The sequence below is a fragment of the Salmo trutta genome, chromosome 30, assembly GCF_901001165.1.
Source record: "Salmo trutta chromosome 30, fSalTru1.1, whole genome shotgun sequence".
NCBI lineage: Eukaryota > Metazoa > Chordata > Actinopteri > Salmoniformes > Salmonidae > Salmo > Salmo trutta.
This window is the reverse complement of record NC_042986.1, coordinates 26,654,223-26,673,450: the sequence shown is the minus strand read 5'-3', so window position 1 is coordinate 26,673,450 and position 19,228 is coordinate 26,654,223. Positions and strand designations below refer to the sequence as shown.

Sequence of the window (19,228 nt, the reverse complement as noted above, 5' to 3'; positions counted from 1 at the left end):
TGGTAAGAACATGAACAGTCGGGCTCCATAGGTCAATATGACCCTCTGGTAAGAACATGAACAACTAAGATGTTAGTAGAGTATAATGAGTGTTTTTCTGTGAACTGTCTTCATGATTAAGTATTTATTTCTTGAGCATATTTTCAAACACATCACGACTTGGATATAGAGCCAAGATAATGAAATGTTCTCCAGTTTTAGCATACTTTAGTGGAATTTAGTTAATATTTATCTCATACAAGTATTACATGGAATCAGTGGCCTGTATTCATCAAATGACAAGCCACTCTTCTCCCCCCAAAATTGACAAAAAAAAAATATATATATATATATATATCTTTCATCTATCTGTGTTTCATAATTTTCCTTAAATTCGCAAGAGGCTAAATGTATCTCCCCAGAGAAAGCATCAGAGTGAGCGAAACAGCGCCCTTCTGTCTCTATATGTGTAACCCATCTATCTGATGCTGTCTGTTCGAAATAAGTATGACATTGTTGCCACCCATTGTCACACCCTGATCTGTTTCACCTGTTTTGTGCTTGTCTCCAACCCACACCAGGTGTCTCCCATTTTTCGGCACTATCGCCTGTGTATTTATACCTGCGTTTTCAGTTGGTCTGTTGCCAGCTCGTCTTGTCAAGTCGTGCCAGTGTCTTTCTCTGTGTTTTTTTCCTCTTTCTGGTTTTTATTCTAGTATCCCCTGTTACAACCTGTTTTCCTGTCCTTACCCTGAGCCTGCCTGCCTGCCGTTTACGTCTGCCAACTATTACCAGGATTATGAACCCCTGCCTGTCCCCGACGTGCCTTTGGCCTGCCCGTGTATATTCAATAAATCTCTGAGACTTGAACCATTTGCCTCACGTCTCTGCATCTGGGTCTCATCCTGAGTCATGATACCCATAGCATTGAATGTAAGGGAAGCCAGTGAGCATTTGGCCTCCCTTGATAAAAAACCCCATCAAATAATAGTCAATCAGCACTGAGGTAAACTGAGTGAGCTCAACTGTGAATGGTCCTTGTGCACCAAAGAAAAGTGTCAAGGGAAGCCAGTCTGGATTTGGCTTCACACCAATCACATCACATCAAAGCAAAACGTCATTGCCAGAAAAAAACTTGAATTGTTGCATCTCATTGTGTCATTGTCCTCCAGTGTCTAGCTAGCTAAAATTGGCCCTTTCTTAAATTAGAAATAGATGGAGATAGGGATTTGGACTTGGTTTTAGTTCTCTGATTCGGATCCAACCATACATTGTATCCCTGGCCTGAGAGGATGGAAGTTCAATATGTAGCTAGATGTATCATGTAGTAGGCTAATGTTAACTAGCTGGCTCATCGTTGCCCATGAAAGGAAGTTCAGCTAGCAAGCAAGGTAGCCAGGTAGCCTAGGAGAAACAACAAAAACAAAAAGCGTGTACTATATGACAGTCATAGACCGTTTCGTCAACATGAAAGAGAGGAGGATGGCATTGGCGTTTCTCTATAAGTAGGGTGAGTAAACATGTTTCTACTTGCATGTATAGATAGGGGGGACACATACTTTCGAACACACACACACACAAACAAAAATCAGAACCATGGACAGCCACATCATATTCAGCTTACATTGATTGGACAAAATTGTTTTTGGTATATTTTAGTTGATGATGTTGAAATGTTGAAGTTGAAATGGTGCTGGAATTGTGGAGGCAGCTCCTGTTTTCTTTGTGACTTGCGGTTGTTCTAAATCAATAGTTGTTTAGTTGTCCAAAAATATCAGGAACATTAACATGCTGTAGGTCATGGAACTGTTTATTACATGCAATATGCTTTGTGGACTTCACCGGACAGAGGTTGTTCTCCGGTTTTGTGATGAAACAAAGGTGTGGTTGAATTTATTCTGCCACTGTGTCTTCTTATTGCCTCGGCCTTAGGCCTACATATCACAGTGGCAAGCGATATGAGCGAACAGGTTTTAGAGCAAACAATGCAATTATCACAACACATAGGTTGTTATATGACAAGAAAAACGCTGCTTCATTTGATCAATATGATCCTAGACTACCTACCTCTATGAATCCATAATGGGTCAAAATGCAGCAGCATGGTTTGTTCCAGATAACCATAGGCTACCTGGCTGGGTTAATCTATACTGCCTCATCCTGTCAACCTTGACATTTAACTGCTGAGCACAACTCCTTTTAACTGCACCCCTCTGTTTTCTCTCTGTTTAACAATCGTCCTCTGCCCTCTGTCTCTCTGCCTCACCGTGTCATTATTTCAGATGAGCATGTCTGTGTGTCAGAGAGCAGGTGAAATGATTCAAATAGATCAGGTTTCCTGCAGATTCTCACCGTGGGTGGGGTATTGATGGAGGGCATTGTGAGGGTGTGTGTGTGTGTGTGTGTGTCTGGGAGTGTGTGTCTAGAACTTGGCCTGGCTCCGGTGGGGGATATTCTGTCTGCTTGTGCATTGATGTCCAGTGACAGGCCAATCGATGTGGAGGAGCTGCCGTCTGGCCTGCTGCTGTTTCATTGACCTGCCCTGGTAACAGTACTGCTGGAGGTCCATCTCAGCGCCCTCTATCTGACTTCTCTCCTCATCTGGGTGGGGCGTCTGTTCTCTCAAACTGATCTTCTGTTTTCTTTCAAAGCTGTTTGTTTGTCCATACTTTTGCCAGTCTTTAATTTACTAGTGTGTTATCTGGACAGCAGTAACTATATATCAATGATTGCAATTGAGTGGCGAGGAGGTTATTATGGTAACACAATCTTAAGCGGCAGCGTATAAATCAAGCGTTGAGCAGCACATTAGGGGGCTCTATTCAATCTGTATCGCTGAAGCATTACAGATTGCGGGAACATTGCCTTTAAATGTCAATGACGCTGTAACTCTGAACTTTCGCAATACAAATAGACCCCTAGGAAAATACAATCTGCACCCATCTTGCTATATATTAGCATATTGGCTTTATTCCTATTTTCATAGCATCAGCTGCAGCTGGTACAGACTTCATTCCCACACCTTGTAAAAGCTCAGGGAGAGAGAAGACAAATGCACTGAGTTAATTGATTTGTTTATTGTTCACAGTCATTTTTAGTGAAATAAATCATAATGTTTAACATTAAGTTTAACTTTGAAGTCAGACTGTCTTCAGTGCATCACCAATAAAGTTGTATTGTACCATAGAAGTGAAAGCAGAGTAATTTACCAGTAGAAATTCACTGCTGTACCCTGGGTGTGTATGTGCATGCTTGTGTGTGTGCGCATGTGCTTGAGTGAGTGTTTTGTCCCCCAGTGAGCCTCGGAATCGGGCCTGAAAACATGAGGATTGATAGCATTTTGATCAAAGTCGTTGGAAATCCAGGCCACACACACACACATACACACACACACACACACACACACACACACACACACACACACACACACACACACACACACACACACACACACACACACACACACACACACACACACACACACACACACACACACACACACACACACACACACACACACACACACACACACACACACACACACACACCCTGACAAGACGCCCCCTAGTCTGGGTCTTGGCTGATGGGTTCTTGTAATCCAGTTATCATGCAGTTTGCACGCTCGCTCTATCAAGGTGAGTGTTACTCTATACGAGGCTAGAGGCCTCCCATCAAATTGCATTCTGCCTTTCCGGGGCCATAATCAAATGCAGTTACCAAATCACATAACTACCCTCAGGTTCAATCTGTGCTCCCCTGATGCTAAAGGCTGGGAGACGGAGACACATCTCAGTGAGTTGATAAACTGGCTCAAACATAGGTGAGTTAACTGGAATAGTAAACAGCAGAAATGGTCATAACAAATTAGAATATGTTTTACCAATATGGAGGAGAAAAAAGCTTGAGCACACGTTATGCTTATAGGCTAGTGTTTGCTGTACGTTATGGCTTTGTTTTTGTTCGCTTATAGATTATCATTTGTGTCTTGAAAAATAAACCATTGCTGGAGTTAATTTGAAACAGAACTAAACTGGGGTCGAACACATTGAAAGTATTTGAAAATAGTAACATTATCTGTGTCTTTGTTTATAATCATCATCAACAACTTTACATGTAAAACAGGAAGAGAATGTGGAGACAGGAAGCAGTGTTTGTATAAGGAGGGGAAACTTTATTTATAACACAGGGGCTCTGACATGGAGTTGCCAGCTCAACTTCTATATTACAAGATTTATCTGCAAGGCTGCATATGTACTGTTACTGTATTTGGAAACCAAGATTGCAGTGGCACTAGAAACACACGCTTAAAACGACGGACTCTTTCCCTTTTTTTCCATTTTTTTCATACAAAATGGTACAAACAACATTACAAAATACTTGTGCTGTTGACAGTTTACAAAAAAAGTATTTTAACTTGATAACTGTGCAATTCTTTTTTTTAAGCATTTTGTGTTTTTTTTGTATTTTTTATTTTTATTTACTTAAGTGTATGTGAGTATGTTACACACCAGAAGTCCTTCTGGACCACAACCTCAGTCATGCGGGCTGCTACATGTTTTAAATAATCTTTATGATAACCGTCATAGAATTCTTCTTCAGTCCACTATAAAAAGACACATGCAAAAAAGCTCCAATTGTACAGTTATATTTTGCCTAACTTGATCCGTTTAGCTTTAAGCAATTACTACATTATGTACACTCAGACGTGAGCAACATCAGGACCACTCCAATACGACATTGGTTGCATCTCAAATCACACCCTGTTCCCCATATAGTGCCCTACCTTCAACCACAGTAGTGCACTACATGGGGAATAGGGTGCCATTTGAGAGACTCAAATACTGTCATGTTTTGGTGCAGGCCTGGTGATAGCGAAGGCTATGTCTAACACTGTAACCTCACTCCTGTTGGAGTCTCCTACAGTTGAATAGTGTGCAGCACACTCCATGGGTTGGTGAGCGCTGTCAGGATCAGTGGTCTTCTTTGAGGGTTCAAAGGCTAACACCACTCTGAAAGAAGATGACCACTTCCCTCTAGGGACAGGCAGGCAGACAGACAGACAGACAGACAGACAGACAGACAGGGACAGACAGAGTGACTGTTTGTGTGCAGGCCTCATGGTAAAGGGGGTAACTAGTACATACAGAGACTACATAGCAGGTCTGAAATACATCTGCACTAGCTAAACATACTGCGTTCCTCCCACTATATCATTCACCCCAAGCTTTGACTCAAGGAATTTATTTGCACACCTTAAGCCTCCCGCGTACTCTATCTTCAATATGTCAAACTGAAGCGTGGATGCGCAAATCCATACATCCTGATCCCAGTTCCCCTGTGTGTCATTGTCACATCAATCGCATCCATTTAACCTAACCACCTTTGCATATTTACATGTACAACTTTTAATCCTCCAATTCAATCCTTCATTTCTCCAAAACCTTAATTTAACCCATCCCTGGCTTCCCTCTCATCCTCTCATAGTGTCGGAATGGCATGGCTTCATTTGTCCCCCAAATAACTCCTAGCCGTGATAATGAGACACTATGACAGGCATTAGGCCATTCACTTGATGATGCTATGTAGTGCTTATGACAGCAGCATTATGCAAAGTGGGACCATGAAGTGCCTGGATCTATCTCCTCTTGGTTTGCTGCCCCCATGGTACGTGTATATCTGAATACTGTCTCTACTGTCTCTGATGGGGCTAGAGCAAAGCAAGTAGGCCTCATCTATATGGATGACATGTAAGATGATGCCCAGAGAAGGTGAGTGTAAATATGTACAGTAGGATGTCTTGTAATGTAATAATGAAGTCAATCTTGAACAGCGACACATAAACAAGTCTGGCTGTGACCGTACAAGTCTCTTTAAATCTTCAGTGAACGCAAATGGCTTTTATGGTAATTTGAAGCTTGCGAGCAGGCTCGGTAGGCTACTCGTCGAACAACAAAGACAACAAAATACAGGGTGAAGAATATAAAGAGAGCGAAAGTGAAAAACAACAAAATGTATAAAAAAAGTATATGTACAACATTTCTAGGTAAAAAGAGATAATCATAAATCACGAACAGCAACAGCTGTGTAATGTGTGCATGTGCTTATGTGTGCGTGCACGTAAGCGAGCATGTGTGTGCATTGAGCTGAGCTACGTTCTAGTGGAGAAAGAAGCACTAATCCTACTTTGATGGCGAGAGGTGAGGTGGAAAGCCTAAACACTGCTTCTTGTTTTTGCTTCTGTCACCCAGAGGCATTGTGGGCACACAGCAGGATCAGAGGGTCAAAGATCATTCTCACTGATACCCTGTAGCCACCACAGATGGTTTAGGGTCTACCTACACTCTGAGGGCTCACTGTTATTCAGTTATAATAACACCCCCAATAACCTATATGACCTTGTCCCCTTTCAGAGCCTTCTATTTTCTCCCCTCTCTGTGTAAGGCATACTGTACATATCTTTTTTCTCCAAAGGGAGATGTGAGGGAGAGATACTGGGTGCAGTGTAAAGGGAAATAACCTGATAGTGAAGGGGGAGCTGGGAGGAAGAGCATGGGAGGCTGAGTCATCCTCTCCTCACATCTTATCTAGGAGTTTAGAGCTCTCTCTCTTCGTCAAGGAGATTACCTGGAGGAATCCATCATCCTCTTAATTATGAGGAGAACTGGAGGATGGATTAAATACATAACCTCACCCAATCCCTATGAAATCTACTATTAGAGAGAGAGAGATAGAGAGGAGGGAGAGAAAGAGAGAGAATGTACGTATGTAGAAAGCACATTCCTCTCAAGTGTAAATCTCAACTGGAATGACATTGGGGGAAATGTACTGTATACTGTATCATAGGATGATGCATGGGTAGTGATGTTTCCATAAAATTCAATAAAATGTCCGTTCCTCAATACCAACATCTTATGATATATTTAGCACTAATAAGCATTTCTTTGGAAAGGTGCAGTTATTTTCTTTCTCGCTTTCCAAAAAGTTAATACGAGAGATTTTCCCCAACTTGTTTTTCAAAACCTCTTGCACCAAAATGTCATATGAATGAAAATGTCTGAGAGGAGACAGACGGTGGTGCTTGCTAAGTCCCTGACAGAATCTCAGTTCTCTCTCTCTCTCTCTCTCTCTCTCTGTGTTGTTGCTGCGACAGGGACCAGCATCAGAGATTGTATATTAAAAGTGTGTCAGGACACGACAGTGAATCAGCACAAAAGCCGAAGCTTGAAATTTTGTGTCTCACACTTTGTCTTCTCTGCCAGCAGTGCAAGAGGACATGGAGCACAAACGGTTTGACGTTTACTAATACTTCAAAAATATTTATTTTCACACCCTTTTTCTTTTTACAATTTCTATAGTTTATCTCAACACATAGTTATCTTGTGGTCTGGTGGGTCTATGTTAATAACATTTGGAAACAGGGGACAGAACCATTCAACATACCTTCATCCTTCGTCCTACTATGGATTATTTTCTTTCACATTTCACACTTCATCCCTCTGTTCCGAGCTACCCAGCCTCATTAAGTTAAAAGTGCAAAGTAATGTGAACTCAAAAAAGCAAAGTCACGAAGCCATCGAAACTCAACTGCTTTTAGAGCCGCAATGACTAATGGTTTGAATACAGTAAATACATGTTGTCTAAAGACAGTCCCAATCCTGTATCTGTGTGAAAATTCCTATTGTGACACTGATGATGGCTTTTTATCAGGACCTCAGGCTTGAAGGAAATAAAATAATTGTCCTTCGACTAAGGAGAGATACAGTACCAGTCAAAAGTTTGGACACACCTACTCATTCAAGGGTTTTCTTTATTTGTACTATTTTCTACATTGATTGGTCAACTATTAAATAACACATATTGAATCATGTAGTTACCAAAAAAAGTGTTAAACAAATCAAAATACACTACCGTTCAAAAGTCTGGGATCACTTAGAAATGTCCTTGTTTTTGAAAGAAGAGCAATTTTTTTGTCCATTAAAATAACATCAAATTGATCAGAAATACAGTGTAGACATTGTTAATGTTGTAAATGACTATTGTAGATGGAAATGGCTGATTTTTAATGGAATATCTACATAGGCGTACAGAGGCACATTATCAGCAACCATCACTCCTGTGTTCCAATGGCACGTTGTGTTAGCTAATCCAAGTTTATCATTTTAAAAAGCTAATTGATCATTAGAAAACCCTTTTGCAATTATGTTAGCACAGCTGAAAACTGTTGTCCTGATTAAAGAAGCAATAAAACTGGCCCTCTTTAGACTAGTTGAGTATCTGGAGCATCAGCATTTGTGGGTTCGATTACATGCTCAAAATGGCCAGAAACAAAGAACTTTCTTCTGAAACTTGTCAGTCTATTCTTGTTCTGAGAAATTAAGGCTATTCCATGCGAGAAATTGCCAAGAAACTGAAGATCTTGTGCAACGTTGTGTACTAATCCCTTCACAGAACAGTGCAATCTGGCTCTAACCAGAATAGAAAGAGGAGTGGGAGGCCCCAGTGCACAACTGAGCAAGAGGACAAGTACATTAGAGTGTCTAGTTTGAGAAACAGACACCTCACAAGTCCTCAACTGGCAGCTTCATTAAACAGTACCCGCAAAACACCAGTCTCAATGTCAACAGTGAAGAGGAAACTCCGGGATGCTGGCATTCTAGGCCTTGATGACAGCTTTGCACACTTTTGTCATTCTCTCAACCAGCTTCACCTGGAATGCTTTTCCAACAGTCTTGAGTTCCCACATATGCTGAGCACTTATTAGCTGCTTTTCCTTCACTCTGCGGTCCAACTCATTCCAAACCATCTCAATTGGGTTGAGTTGGTTGATTGTGGACGCGGGTGATTGTGGAGGCCAGGTCATCTGATGCAGCACTCCATCTGTCACACCTGCTACCTCTTCCCCTCTCTGGTGCCTACCCTCTCTGGCGCTCGAAACCTGTCATCAAGGCAAAGGGTGGCTACTTTGAAGAATCTCAAATATAAAATATATTTTGATTTGTTTAGCACTTTTTTGGTTACTACATGATTCCATATGTGTTCTCATATTTCTTATGTCTTCACTATTATTCTACAATGTAGAAAATAGCTAAAGAAAAACCCTTGAATGAGTCGGTGGGTCCAAACTTTTGACTGGTAATGTATGTCTTTGTACAGAGCACTCCCTCTCCTGATACCCCCTCACCCCCAAAGGCAAATCCCTCTGCAACTTCTCCTGTGTCTGTCCATGTTGCATGACAGGGTGATGGACATGACACACAGGAAGTCGGACGTGAAGGTCAGATTTGTAATGTGAGGGGTTATAAGGGGGCGGTGCCCCACGTTAGCCCAGAAAATGGGAACCAATCCTGAGATAGCGAGAGTCAGACATAATACGCACCACTGAAGGCACTTCTTAAACAACAGTGCTTCTGTTCTATGGAATTCAAAGTTCAGAGAGATTAAACCAGGGCCTTCCACGCAGAAGAAAGAATTGACATTCTGTGTTTCTCTTTCTTTTCTTCCCCGTCACACAATATGCAGCTTGGACTATCTGCAAAGGGACGGCTGGGGGCTGATGCGGAAATGGGGAGCCAATGGCCTCCCAACACCAGAAAATAGCTTGCTTTTAAGGACAGAGAAGACAGCAAGAGATAATAAAAAATAATAAAAAAAATAAAAAACACACAACAAAAGTAACCAACCCCATAATCTACCAAAAAACCTGGAGAGCATAAGTTTCAGTCTTAGACAGTCTTGGAGCAGGAGAGGGCTCAGTATAGTACAGTACAGTACAGTACAGTAGGACCCAAAGCTGCCTTGTTGCACAGTCCACTATGGCGGTTGCTTAATTGATTGGTCTGTTGCTAGGTCAGTTCAGTTGGTTGGTGTGTGTGTGTGAGGTGTGTATTAAAGTTGGAGATCTGAGGACCCCACCAAGGTTGTAGAGACATAGAGAGCATGGCAGACCAGCTGAGTAGGGTGGATTTGTGGCCCTAGTCATCTTCCCCTCCCCCATACATATCGGCCAGCTTCTTAAAGCGGGGGCCCCAGTCGTTGAGGTAGTCGTAGTCCTGGTCCCCTGTGCTGGAGGAGTTGAGGGAGCTGACGGAGCCGGCCGTGGAGCCACTGCCCTCGTAGTCAAACACCAGGAGGGAGTCATATGGAGGGGCCGTGGGGTCGTTGTCTGCCGCCCGCAAACCCTGGAGGGAGATAGAGAGAGGAGTTAATAGTAAACAGGCTGACCTGTAGGGAGGGAGGGGGGTTAAAGTGGAACTGACAGCATTTTAGCAATATTAAAATCTGTTCATATACACCCCTAGGAAGAATACCAATATAGCGTCTACCAGTGCGCTATAGCCAATCAGAGCTACTGTAGGCCTTTATGAAAACAAGTCATTTGCCACATGGTCCTGCCATCATTCACTTTGAAATGGACTGTGTGTTTACAGGCAGTAGCAACAGCGTGACTTTAGATCATTAGAACGCATTTTCCAAAAGCCACAAAATACACCTGAATGGATTTCTGCAAATATGTAAATCCCACGGAGTCCTCTTACATTTGAGAACTTTACAGTGCTATCGATCAAACTACCATGAAAGGGTAGGCTTTCTCTCCCTCAGTCATGCACATCAACAACAACAAGGTCAACAACTAATGCTAGCCAGAGCAAGATGAGCTAAAATATAACGAAGGAACATTAGATAAACCCTCTCAAACTTTTACAGCTAGTTGGCCATCAAAATTGCACTGATAAACGATGGGGAATTGTAGCCTACTCATCCTGCTGCACCTTGCCTGCCAATGCATGCTTGTCCCAACCAAGCACCCAAGCTAGCTTGCTAGCTAGCTACTTCCAGACACAAATGAGAGAACACCTCACTCTGAACATTTTACTCACCGTAGCAGAGCTGGTTAGGCTGTTTAAATGTTAATAGAGCACAGGCTGAGGAAGCATCACAGCAAAGGCCAACAGGATTAGCAAGGTTAGTGTATAGTACTATATAGAGACAGAGGAGGGTAGGCTTTCAGTAAGATAACATACACAGGCTAAGGAAACACCATAGAGGAGATGAGAAATGTTGGCATACAGGCAATATATTGGGAGTGACAGAGTGATGTCATTGGCAGGGATGTAGAATCCCCAAGGAGGAGGATACAGTGGGCAGCCGAGCCACCATGTGTTTGTGTTTTGCCAGACTGCTGGAGCGAGATCAGTGTGTGTGTGTGTGTGTGTGTGTGTGTGTGTGTGTGTGTGTGTGTGTGTGTGTGTGTGTGTGTGTGTGTGTGTGTGTGTGTGTGTGTGTGTGTGTGTGTGTGTGTGTGTGTGTGTGTATATGTGTGTGTGTGTGTGTGTGTGTATATGTGTGTGTGTGTGTGTGTATATGTGTGTGTATATGTGTGTGTGTGTGTGTGTGTGTGTGTGTGTGTGTGTGTGTGTGTGTGTGTGTGTGTGTATATGTGTGTGTATATGTGTGTGTAGGCAGGATGGATCAAAGCTGAACAGCTGCCAATACTTCTCAAGTGTGAACATGTTGTCACGCCGCCTGTCAGTCAAAGCGTTCTTGCACGAGTGCGTTTAAATTGGGGTTACGTACACACGCATGTGTGCGTGCATGTATGTGTGTGTGTGTGTGTGTGTGTGTGTGATAACAGCTGTCAGGTAATCTCCATCTCCACTGTTGCCAGAGCTCAGAGGATTGAAGCCTATAAACAAACAGCACGCAGAAAATGCCTACATTTATGCAATATTATCCTCAGATCTCACACATTTACCTGAAACAGAAGGTGCATCAAATGTATCTTAGAAATAAGGAGGTACACAGTATATGCACCTCCACATATTTACAGATGTCTTCCTTTTTTATTTCAATGTCTCATGTTGAGTGTTTGTAGTTGTGTCTTGTATGTGGAATTGTGTCTGTGTTTGTGTCAGATCCCAAGTAGAAAAGTGCTGACAGACTAAACGATATCTTGATAAAGAAATAAACAAAACAATACTATGACCCCTGGTTGCCCCCCTCACCTCGTTGATGAAGTCCCCGATATCTCCAGGGTGGGGGACCGCAGGCCGGATGGGATACTGGGACTCAGGGATGATGGGGCGCTCGTCCACCCTCCGTACCCCCAGGGGCTTACTGATGATGTGCTCCAGAGAGTCAGGCTGCTGCAGCTGGCTTAGGTCATAGTCCTGCACAGAGACACACACAGACAGATGTTACAGTCAACCTCAAGACATAACTAACTTGTACTCAGTGTTTGTGGGTGTATGTGTAATATATATGTGTATTCAGATCACTCAACATTTTGCTACATTACAGTCTTATTCTAAAATGTATTGAATAAAAAAAATCCTCAGTAATCTACACACAATACCGCATAATGACAAAGCAAAAACAGGATTTGAGAAATGTTTTCACATGTATACAAATACAAAATAAAATACAACTTATTTATATAAGTATTCAGACCCTTTGCTGTGAGACTTGAAATTGAGCTCAGGTGCATCCTGTTACCATTGATCATCCTTGAGATGTTTCTACAACTTGATTGGAGTCCACCAGTGGTAAATTCAATTGATTGAACATGATTTGGAAAGGCACACACCTGTCTATATAAAGGTCCCACAGTTGACAGTGCATGTTAGAGCAAAAACCAAGCCATGAGGTCGAAGAAATTGTCCGTAGAGCTTCGAAACAGGATTGTGTCGAGGCTCAGATCTGGGGGAAGGGTACCAAGACATTTCTGAAGCATTGAAGGTCCCCAAGAACACAGTGGCCTCCATCATTCCTAAATGGAAGAAGTTTGGAACCACCAAGACTCTTCCTAGAGCTGGCCGCCTGGCCAAACTTAGCAATTGGGGGAGAAGGGCCTTGGTCAGGGAAGTGACCAAAAACACGATGGTCACTCCGACAGAGCTCTAGAGTTCGTCTGTGAAGATGGGAGAATCTTTCAGAAGGACAACCATCTCTACAGCACTCCATCAATCAGGCCTTTATGGTAGAGTGGCCAGACAGAAGCCACACCTTGGTAAAAGGCACATGACAGCCTGCTTGGAGTTTGCCAAAAGGAACCTAAAATACTCTCAGACCATAAGAAACAAGATTCTCTGGTCTGATGAAACCAAGGTTCAACACTTTGGCCTGAATGCCTAGCGTCATGTCTGGAGGAAACCTGTCACCACCACTAACGTGAAGCATGGTGGTGGCAGCATTATATTGTGGGGGTGTTTTTCAACGGCAGCCACTGGGAGACCAGTCAGCATAGAGGTAAAGATGAACGGAGCAAAGTACAGAGAGATCCTTGATGAAAACCTGTTCCAGAGTGCTCAGGACCTCAGACTGGGGAGAAGGTTCACCTTCCAACAGTACAACGACCCTAAGGACACAGCCAAGACAATGGGGGACAAGTCTCTGAATGTCCTTGAGTGGCCCAGCCAGAGCCCGGAATTGAACCCGATCGAACATCTCGGGAGAGACCTGAAAATAGCTGTGCAGCAACGCTCCCCATCCAACCTGACAGAGCTTGAGAGGATCTGCAGAGAAGAATGGGAGAAACTCCCGAAATAAAGGTGTGCCAAGCTTGTAGCGTCATACCCAAGAAGACTTGAGGCTATAATTTCTGCCAAAGGTGCTTCAACAAAGTACTGAGTAAAGGGTCTGAATACTTACAGTACGTACATGTTCATTTTATTTTTTTCATACATTTAATTTGCTAAAATTGATAAAAACCTGCTTTGCTTTGTCATTATGAGGTATTGTGTGTAGATTGATGACCAAAAAAAACAATTATAGCAATTTTTGAATAAGGCTGTAACCTAATAAAATGTGGAAAAAGTGAAGGGGTCTGAATACTTTCCGAAGGCACTGTATACTGTAAACATACATGTATATGTTTATAAGTCTGTATTTGTGTGTGTGTCTCTCAGTGTGTGTCTCTCTGTATGTGTTAGTCTCTCAGTGTGTGTGTGTGTGTGTGTGTGTGTGTGTGTGTGTGTGTGTGTGTGTGTGTGTGTGTGTGTGTGTGTGTGTGTGTGTGTGTGTGTGCGCGCGTGTGTCTCTGAGTGTGTGTCTCTCAGTGTGTGTGTGCGTGTGTACCTGGTCCTCCTCTCCCCCTCCTTCCTCGTCGTATTTCAGAATGTTATCTCTGACATCGTCCTCTGGGTCGATCAGCAGCTGTTTGGTCTGCCTCTCCTTCTCTCTACGCTTCATCCACACCACAAACACTAGCACCATACCTGGAACACCACACAACACACACACGCACACGCACACGCACACGCACACACACACACACACACACACACACACACACACACACAAAACACCTCTAACAACACAATAATACTGCAAAACACACAATGAACACACATTAAAGAATACCCTTCAACTGCAAAACACACAACCAATAAACCCTTATTAAAACACTTCTACTACAAAACACTTAAACCACATTATTGGCCTACGGCAATATACACAACCAACACACCTTTAACAACACACTTAAAGGCCGACTGCAAAACACACAACCACACAAAAAACTCTACACATTTGTAGTGCATAGGACTGTACCACTATACACAAAAGTGAAACCCACGATGTAAATGAGCACACACCACACAGCCACAAAACAAACCACCAGCAGCACCTCAGCAAGACAACTACACATTAAAACCCCTGTCTGACAGAACCCAATAATAAAACCCATGGGGTCACCAACTCAGAGAGAACACATTCTGGTGGCCAGCTAGGCATTCATCTAAAATACAACCTGTATGCTATTGTGTTTACTGCATGGTAAATGTTTGATTGTAAGGCCCAAACGAGAGAACAGCAAATCATTACCCTCTTCAGCATCTGGTATGAAAGTTGGTTTGATATACCATGTGATCATAAGGAGGGATCTGATGTACTGTGTGTAGGGAGGAGGTAGTGGTAGCTACAGGTAGAGATCTTCACGGGTCCAAAAAGTTGGACCCATTCTGAAATGAACCTGGGGCTTTCCCAACCGGACCCAATATGCATAATCTTAAAAAATATATATTTTTATTTAACCTTTATTTAACTAGGCAAGTCAGTTAAGAACAAATTCTTATTTACAATGATAACCCACTGGAAATGTGATGAAATAAATAAAAGATGAAAGAAAGAATTCTCTCTACTATTATTCTGACATTTCATATTCTTAAAATATAGTGATGATCCTAACTGACCTAAGACAGGGAATTTTTTACTAGGATTAAATGTCAGGAATTGTGAAAAACTGAGTTTAAATGTACTTGGCTAAGGTGTATTTAAACTTCCGACTTCAACTGTACATTGAGAAAGCACACTTTCTTTAACCTGAATGTCAACTTGTTTTTACATTGTATTGTTGTTTTTAGCTGTATAGATGATGTATTTGGGATGTTTTTAGCGTATTTTCAACACTTTCAGTCAATGTGATCAATCACAATTGAAAAGAATGTTTACACTCAAATGAAAACTGAACTTGAGTAAACTGATTCACTCTGACAAACCTAGTCTCTTTCTATACTCTCTAACCACGGTGAACCCGATTTGTTGTTAATAAGAAAGTGATGGCTCTGAGTGAATCTAAGTGAAGCGTCTGGAGGTATGGCAGGTGTGTATGTGTATTCTTTGTGCGTGCTTGTGAATACAATAAAAAAAGTTTGTGTGTATCTACGATGTCCAGTCAGTATACTCACTGAGCAGTATGATGATACAGATGAGTATGGCTATGATGGCTCCAGTCCCCAGTCCAGCGGCAGCCACAGCCCCGACCAGGGTGCAGTCTCCGTTCTCATCACACGGACACACCTTGACCTTTATAACGGACCTGTTGGAGAGAGGAGGGTTCCCCGAGTCGCTCACAATCACAGGCACCTCATACACCCCAGGCTTCAGATACTGGATCCGCAAACTCAACCGGGCATAGTCACCTGGGAAGGGGAGGGGAGAGACATACTGTTAATACCCAATATCAGAACACTCACCCCCCCCAATCTACATCTGGCGGTCCCCTCACCGTTGAGACGTGACACAGTCCAGTTGCGTCGTATGCTGGCGGGGAAGGTGGGCAGCTCGAATACAAAGGGTCCTACGTTGGGGTCCGTGTCTGAGTCTGCAGCCGTGATGTTGATGCCGGCGTTGCGGTTGATGCGCTCACAGATCTGAGACTCGCGGGGAAGCAGAGATGGAGCGTTGTCATTCACATCTATCAGATAGATCTGGAGGGTTCCTGTACCGCTGGCCATGGGAGAGCCTGGGAGGAGGACAGGAGAGGGGGAGAGTGGGGGAGAAGAAGAGGAGGGAAGAGAGAGAGTGGAAGAAGAGGCAGGAGAGGGGAAGAGTGGAGGAGAGGAGAGGGGGAGAGTGGAGGAGAGGAGTGGGGGAGAGTGGAGGAGAGGAGAGGGGGAGAGTGGAGGAGAGGAGAGGAGGAGAGGAGAGGAGAGGAGGAGAGGAGAGGAGAGGGGGAGATGAGGTAAGGGAAGAGTGGAGGAGAGGAGAGGGGGAGATGAGGTAAGGGAAGAGTGGAGGAGAGGAGAGGGGGAGATGAGGTAAGGGAAGAGTGGAGGAGAGGAGAGGGGGAGAGTGGAGGAGAGGAGAGGGGGAGAGTGGAGGAGAAGAAGAGGAGAGGAGAGGGGGAGAGTGGAGGAGAAGAAGAGGAGGGAGAGGGGGAGAGTGGAGGAGAGGGGGAGAGTGGAGGAGAGGAGAGGGGGAGAGTGGAGGAGAGGAGAGGGGGAGAGTGGAGGAGAGGAGAGGGGGAGAGTGGAGGAGAGGAGAGGGGGAGAGGAGAGGGGGAGAGTGGAGGAGAGGAGAGGGGGAGAGTGGAGGAGAGGAGAGGGGGAGAGGAGAGGGGGAGAGTGGAGGAGAGGAGAGGGGGAGAGTGGAGGAGGGGGAGAGTGGAGGAGAGGAGGGGGGGAGAGTGGAGGAGAGGAGAGGAGAGGGGGAGAGGAGAGGGGGAGAGTGGAGGAGAGGAGAGGAGAGGGGGAGATGAGGTAAGGGAAGGGGTTATTGTTACTGTTGTTGTTATTAAAACAGTCCGTGGATATTTTCTCTGAGGTGTGTGTGTGTGTGTGTGTGTGTGTGTGTGTGTGTGTGTGTGTGTGTGTGTGTGTGTGTGTGTAAATGTATACATACACAATATGAAGGCCATTTTTATTGATTGAGTGAACCAATGGAACATGGCCACATAACATTTAGATGTCAGGGAAAGAAGGAAGAGAAAAAAGGCCTTCAGCAATCAGAGAGACAGGACAAGAGAGACAGAACAACAAAGTACAGCAAGAGGAAAGAGAAAAAGTCCAAATGTGTAATACAGAGGAATGGATAGAGTATACTAGAGAAAAAGAGAGTAATGTGTGTGTCAAAAAGAAAGAAAGTTAGAGACTGTCTGTCTCCGTCTTAATGAGAGAGAGAGAGACTGTGTGCAGCAGTACTATCAGCTCAATGCTGTTTATTGAGAGTGTTTGTCAGGGGGCCGGTGACCCTTGCTGCCTCCAATTAGGAGTAATTTCCCTGCTACGCCCCGCTGGCTCAGCCAATGGTTAGTGGGGAAGTGTCCCAGAACCAAGCCCGGGATAGAGATAAGAGCTCTGTCATTTACCAAAGATTTATGTAAAGCTCACAGATCTGGCAATTAAACATGGCAACAGTGCAAGACATTTGACAAAGATGGAGAAGGAGGGGAGAGTGAGATAAAGAGTACTACAGAGGAGCGGGAGAGAGAAAGAGAGAGGAGGGAGAGGGGTACCAGAGGAAGATAAACTTATTACTCTTCTGTTAAGGCTAACTGGGAGTAGGCCACGGAAACCCCTAAAGCAGAGAATAAAAGTAAAAATGTGGGTTATAAAATGGAATATTAAGGATATCCTGCAGTCATGATCATTTACATCAGTTACCAGTTCATAACCCAACGCTGTTGCTGGTGAATATGGTCATCATAGTATTGGAGACTAGTACTGAACAAGAGCCAACGTTGAGATGATAATCCCCACATTTTAAATGGGGCGGCAGGGTAGCCTTGTGGTTACAGCGTTGGACTAGCAATTGAAAGGTTGCAAGTTCAAATCCCTGAGCTGACAAGGTACAATTATGTTGTTCTCCCCCTGAACAAGACAGTTAACCCACTGTTCCTAGGCTGTCAATGAAAATAAGAATTTGTTTGTAACTGACCTGCCTATTTAAATAAAGGTAAAATGGGGATTATCATCTCAACGTTGGCTCTTATTCAGTACTTGTCTCCAATACTATGATGACCACTGTGTAAACCAGGTAGCTACCATACAGTATGTTCTCTGTAGTCTGCATGGTGACAAAAGGACCATACTGTATGTTCTTCATCAAGTCTGTGGATACTATGTTCTCAATTCCACTTCACTGCTTACTGTGTCTATCTCTACTCCGGCGTCTGTATGTTCTCTATTGGAACAGTGGTAAGACACACATCACATTGCTTTTGTGTGCATAGGCTCACACGCACATAAGACCGGAAGGGTTCCCCTGTCTGGCAGTTTACTGTCTCCTGTCTGGCGGTTCACTGTCCCCTGTCTGGCGGTTCACAGTCCTCTGTCTGGTGGTTCACAGTTCCCTGTCTGGCGGTTCACTGTCCCCTCTCTGGCGGTTCACAGTCCCCTGTCTGGCGGTTCACAGTCCCCTGTCTGGCGGTTCACTGTCCCCTCTCTGGCGGTTCACAGTCCCCTGTCTGGCGGTTCACTGTCCCCTCTCTGGCGGTTCACAGTCCTCTGTCTGGTGGTTCACAGTTCCCTGTCTGGCGGTTCACTGTCCCCTCTCTGGCGGTTCACAGTCCCCTGTCTGGCGGTTCACAGTCCCCTGTCTGGCGGTTCACTGTCCCCTCTCTGGCGGTTCACAGTCCCCTGTCTGGCGGTTCACTGTCCCCTCTCTGGCGGTTCACAGTCCCCTGTCTGGCGGTTCACAGTGCCCTGTCTGGCGGTTCACTGTCCCCTCTCTGGTGGTTCACAGTCCCCTGTCTGGTGGTTCACTGTCCCCTCTCTGGCGGTTCACAGTCCTCTGTCTGGCGGTTCACTGTCCCCTCTCTGGCGGTTCACAGTCCTCTGTCTGGCGGTTCACTGTCCCCTCTCTGGCGGTTCACAGTCCCCTGTCTGGCGTTTCACTGTCCCCTCTCTGGCGGTTCACAGTCCCGTGTCTGGCGGTTTACTGTGCCCTGACTGGCGGTTTACTTTCCCCTTTCTGGCGGTTTAGGTCCCCTATCTGATGATTTAGGTCCCCTGTCTGGCGGTTCAGTTCCCCT

General features: G+C 44.3%; 1 protein-coding gene across 1 annotated transcript in view; it reads right to left on the bottom strand.

Moving 5' to 3' along the window:
- Positions 1 to 9,062: 9,062 nt before the first annotated feature.
- LOC115168377 (cadherin-4-like) overlaps positions 9,063 to 19,228 on the bottom strand; it is a 559,301-nt gene continuing 549,135 nt past the window's right edge. The window contains exons 13-17 of the mRNA XM_029723578.1: positions 15,983 to 16,219; positions 15,663 to 15,896; positions 14,053 to 14,192; positions 11,982 to 12,146; positions 9,063 to 10,157 (exon numbers count right to left, since the gene is read on the bottom strand). Coding sequence (XP_029579438.1) covers positions 9,951 to 10,157; positions 11,982 to 12,146; positions 14,053 to 14,192; positions 15,663 to 15,896; positions 15,983 to 16,219 — 983 coding nt within the window. The 3' untranslated portion in view covers positions 9,063 to 9,950. The remainder of the gene's footprint in view (positions 10,158 to 11,981; positions 12,147 to 14,052; positions 14,193 to 15,662; positions 15,897 to 15,982; positions 16,220 to 19,228) is intronic.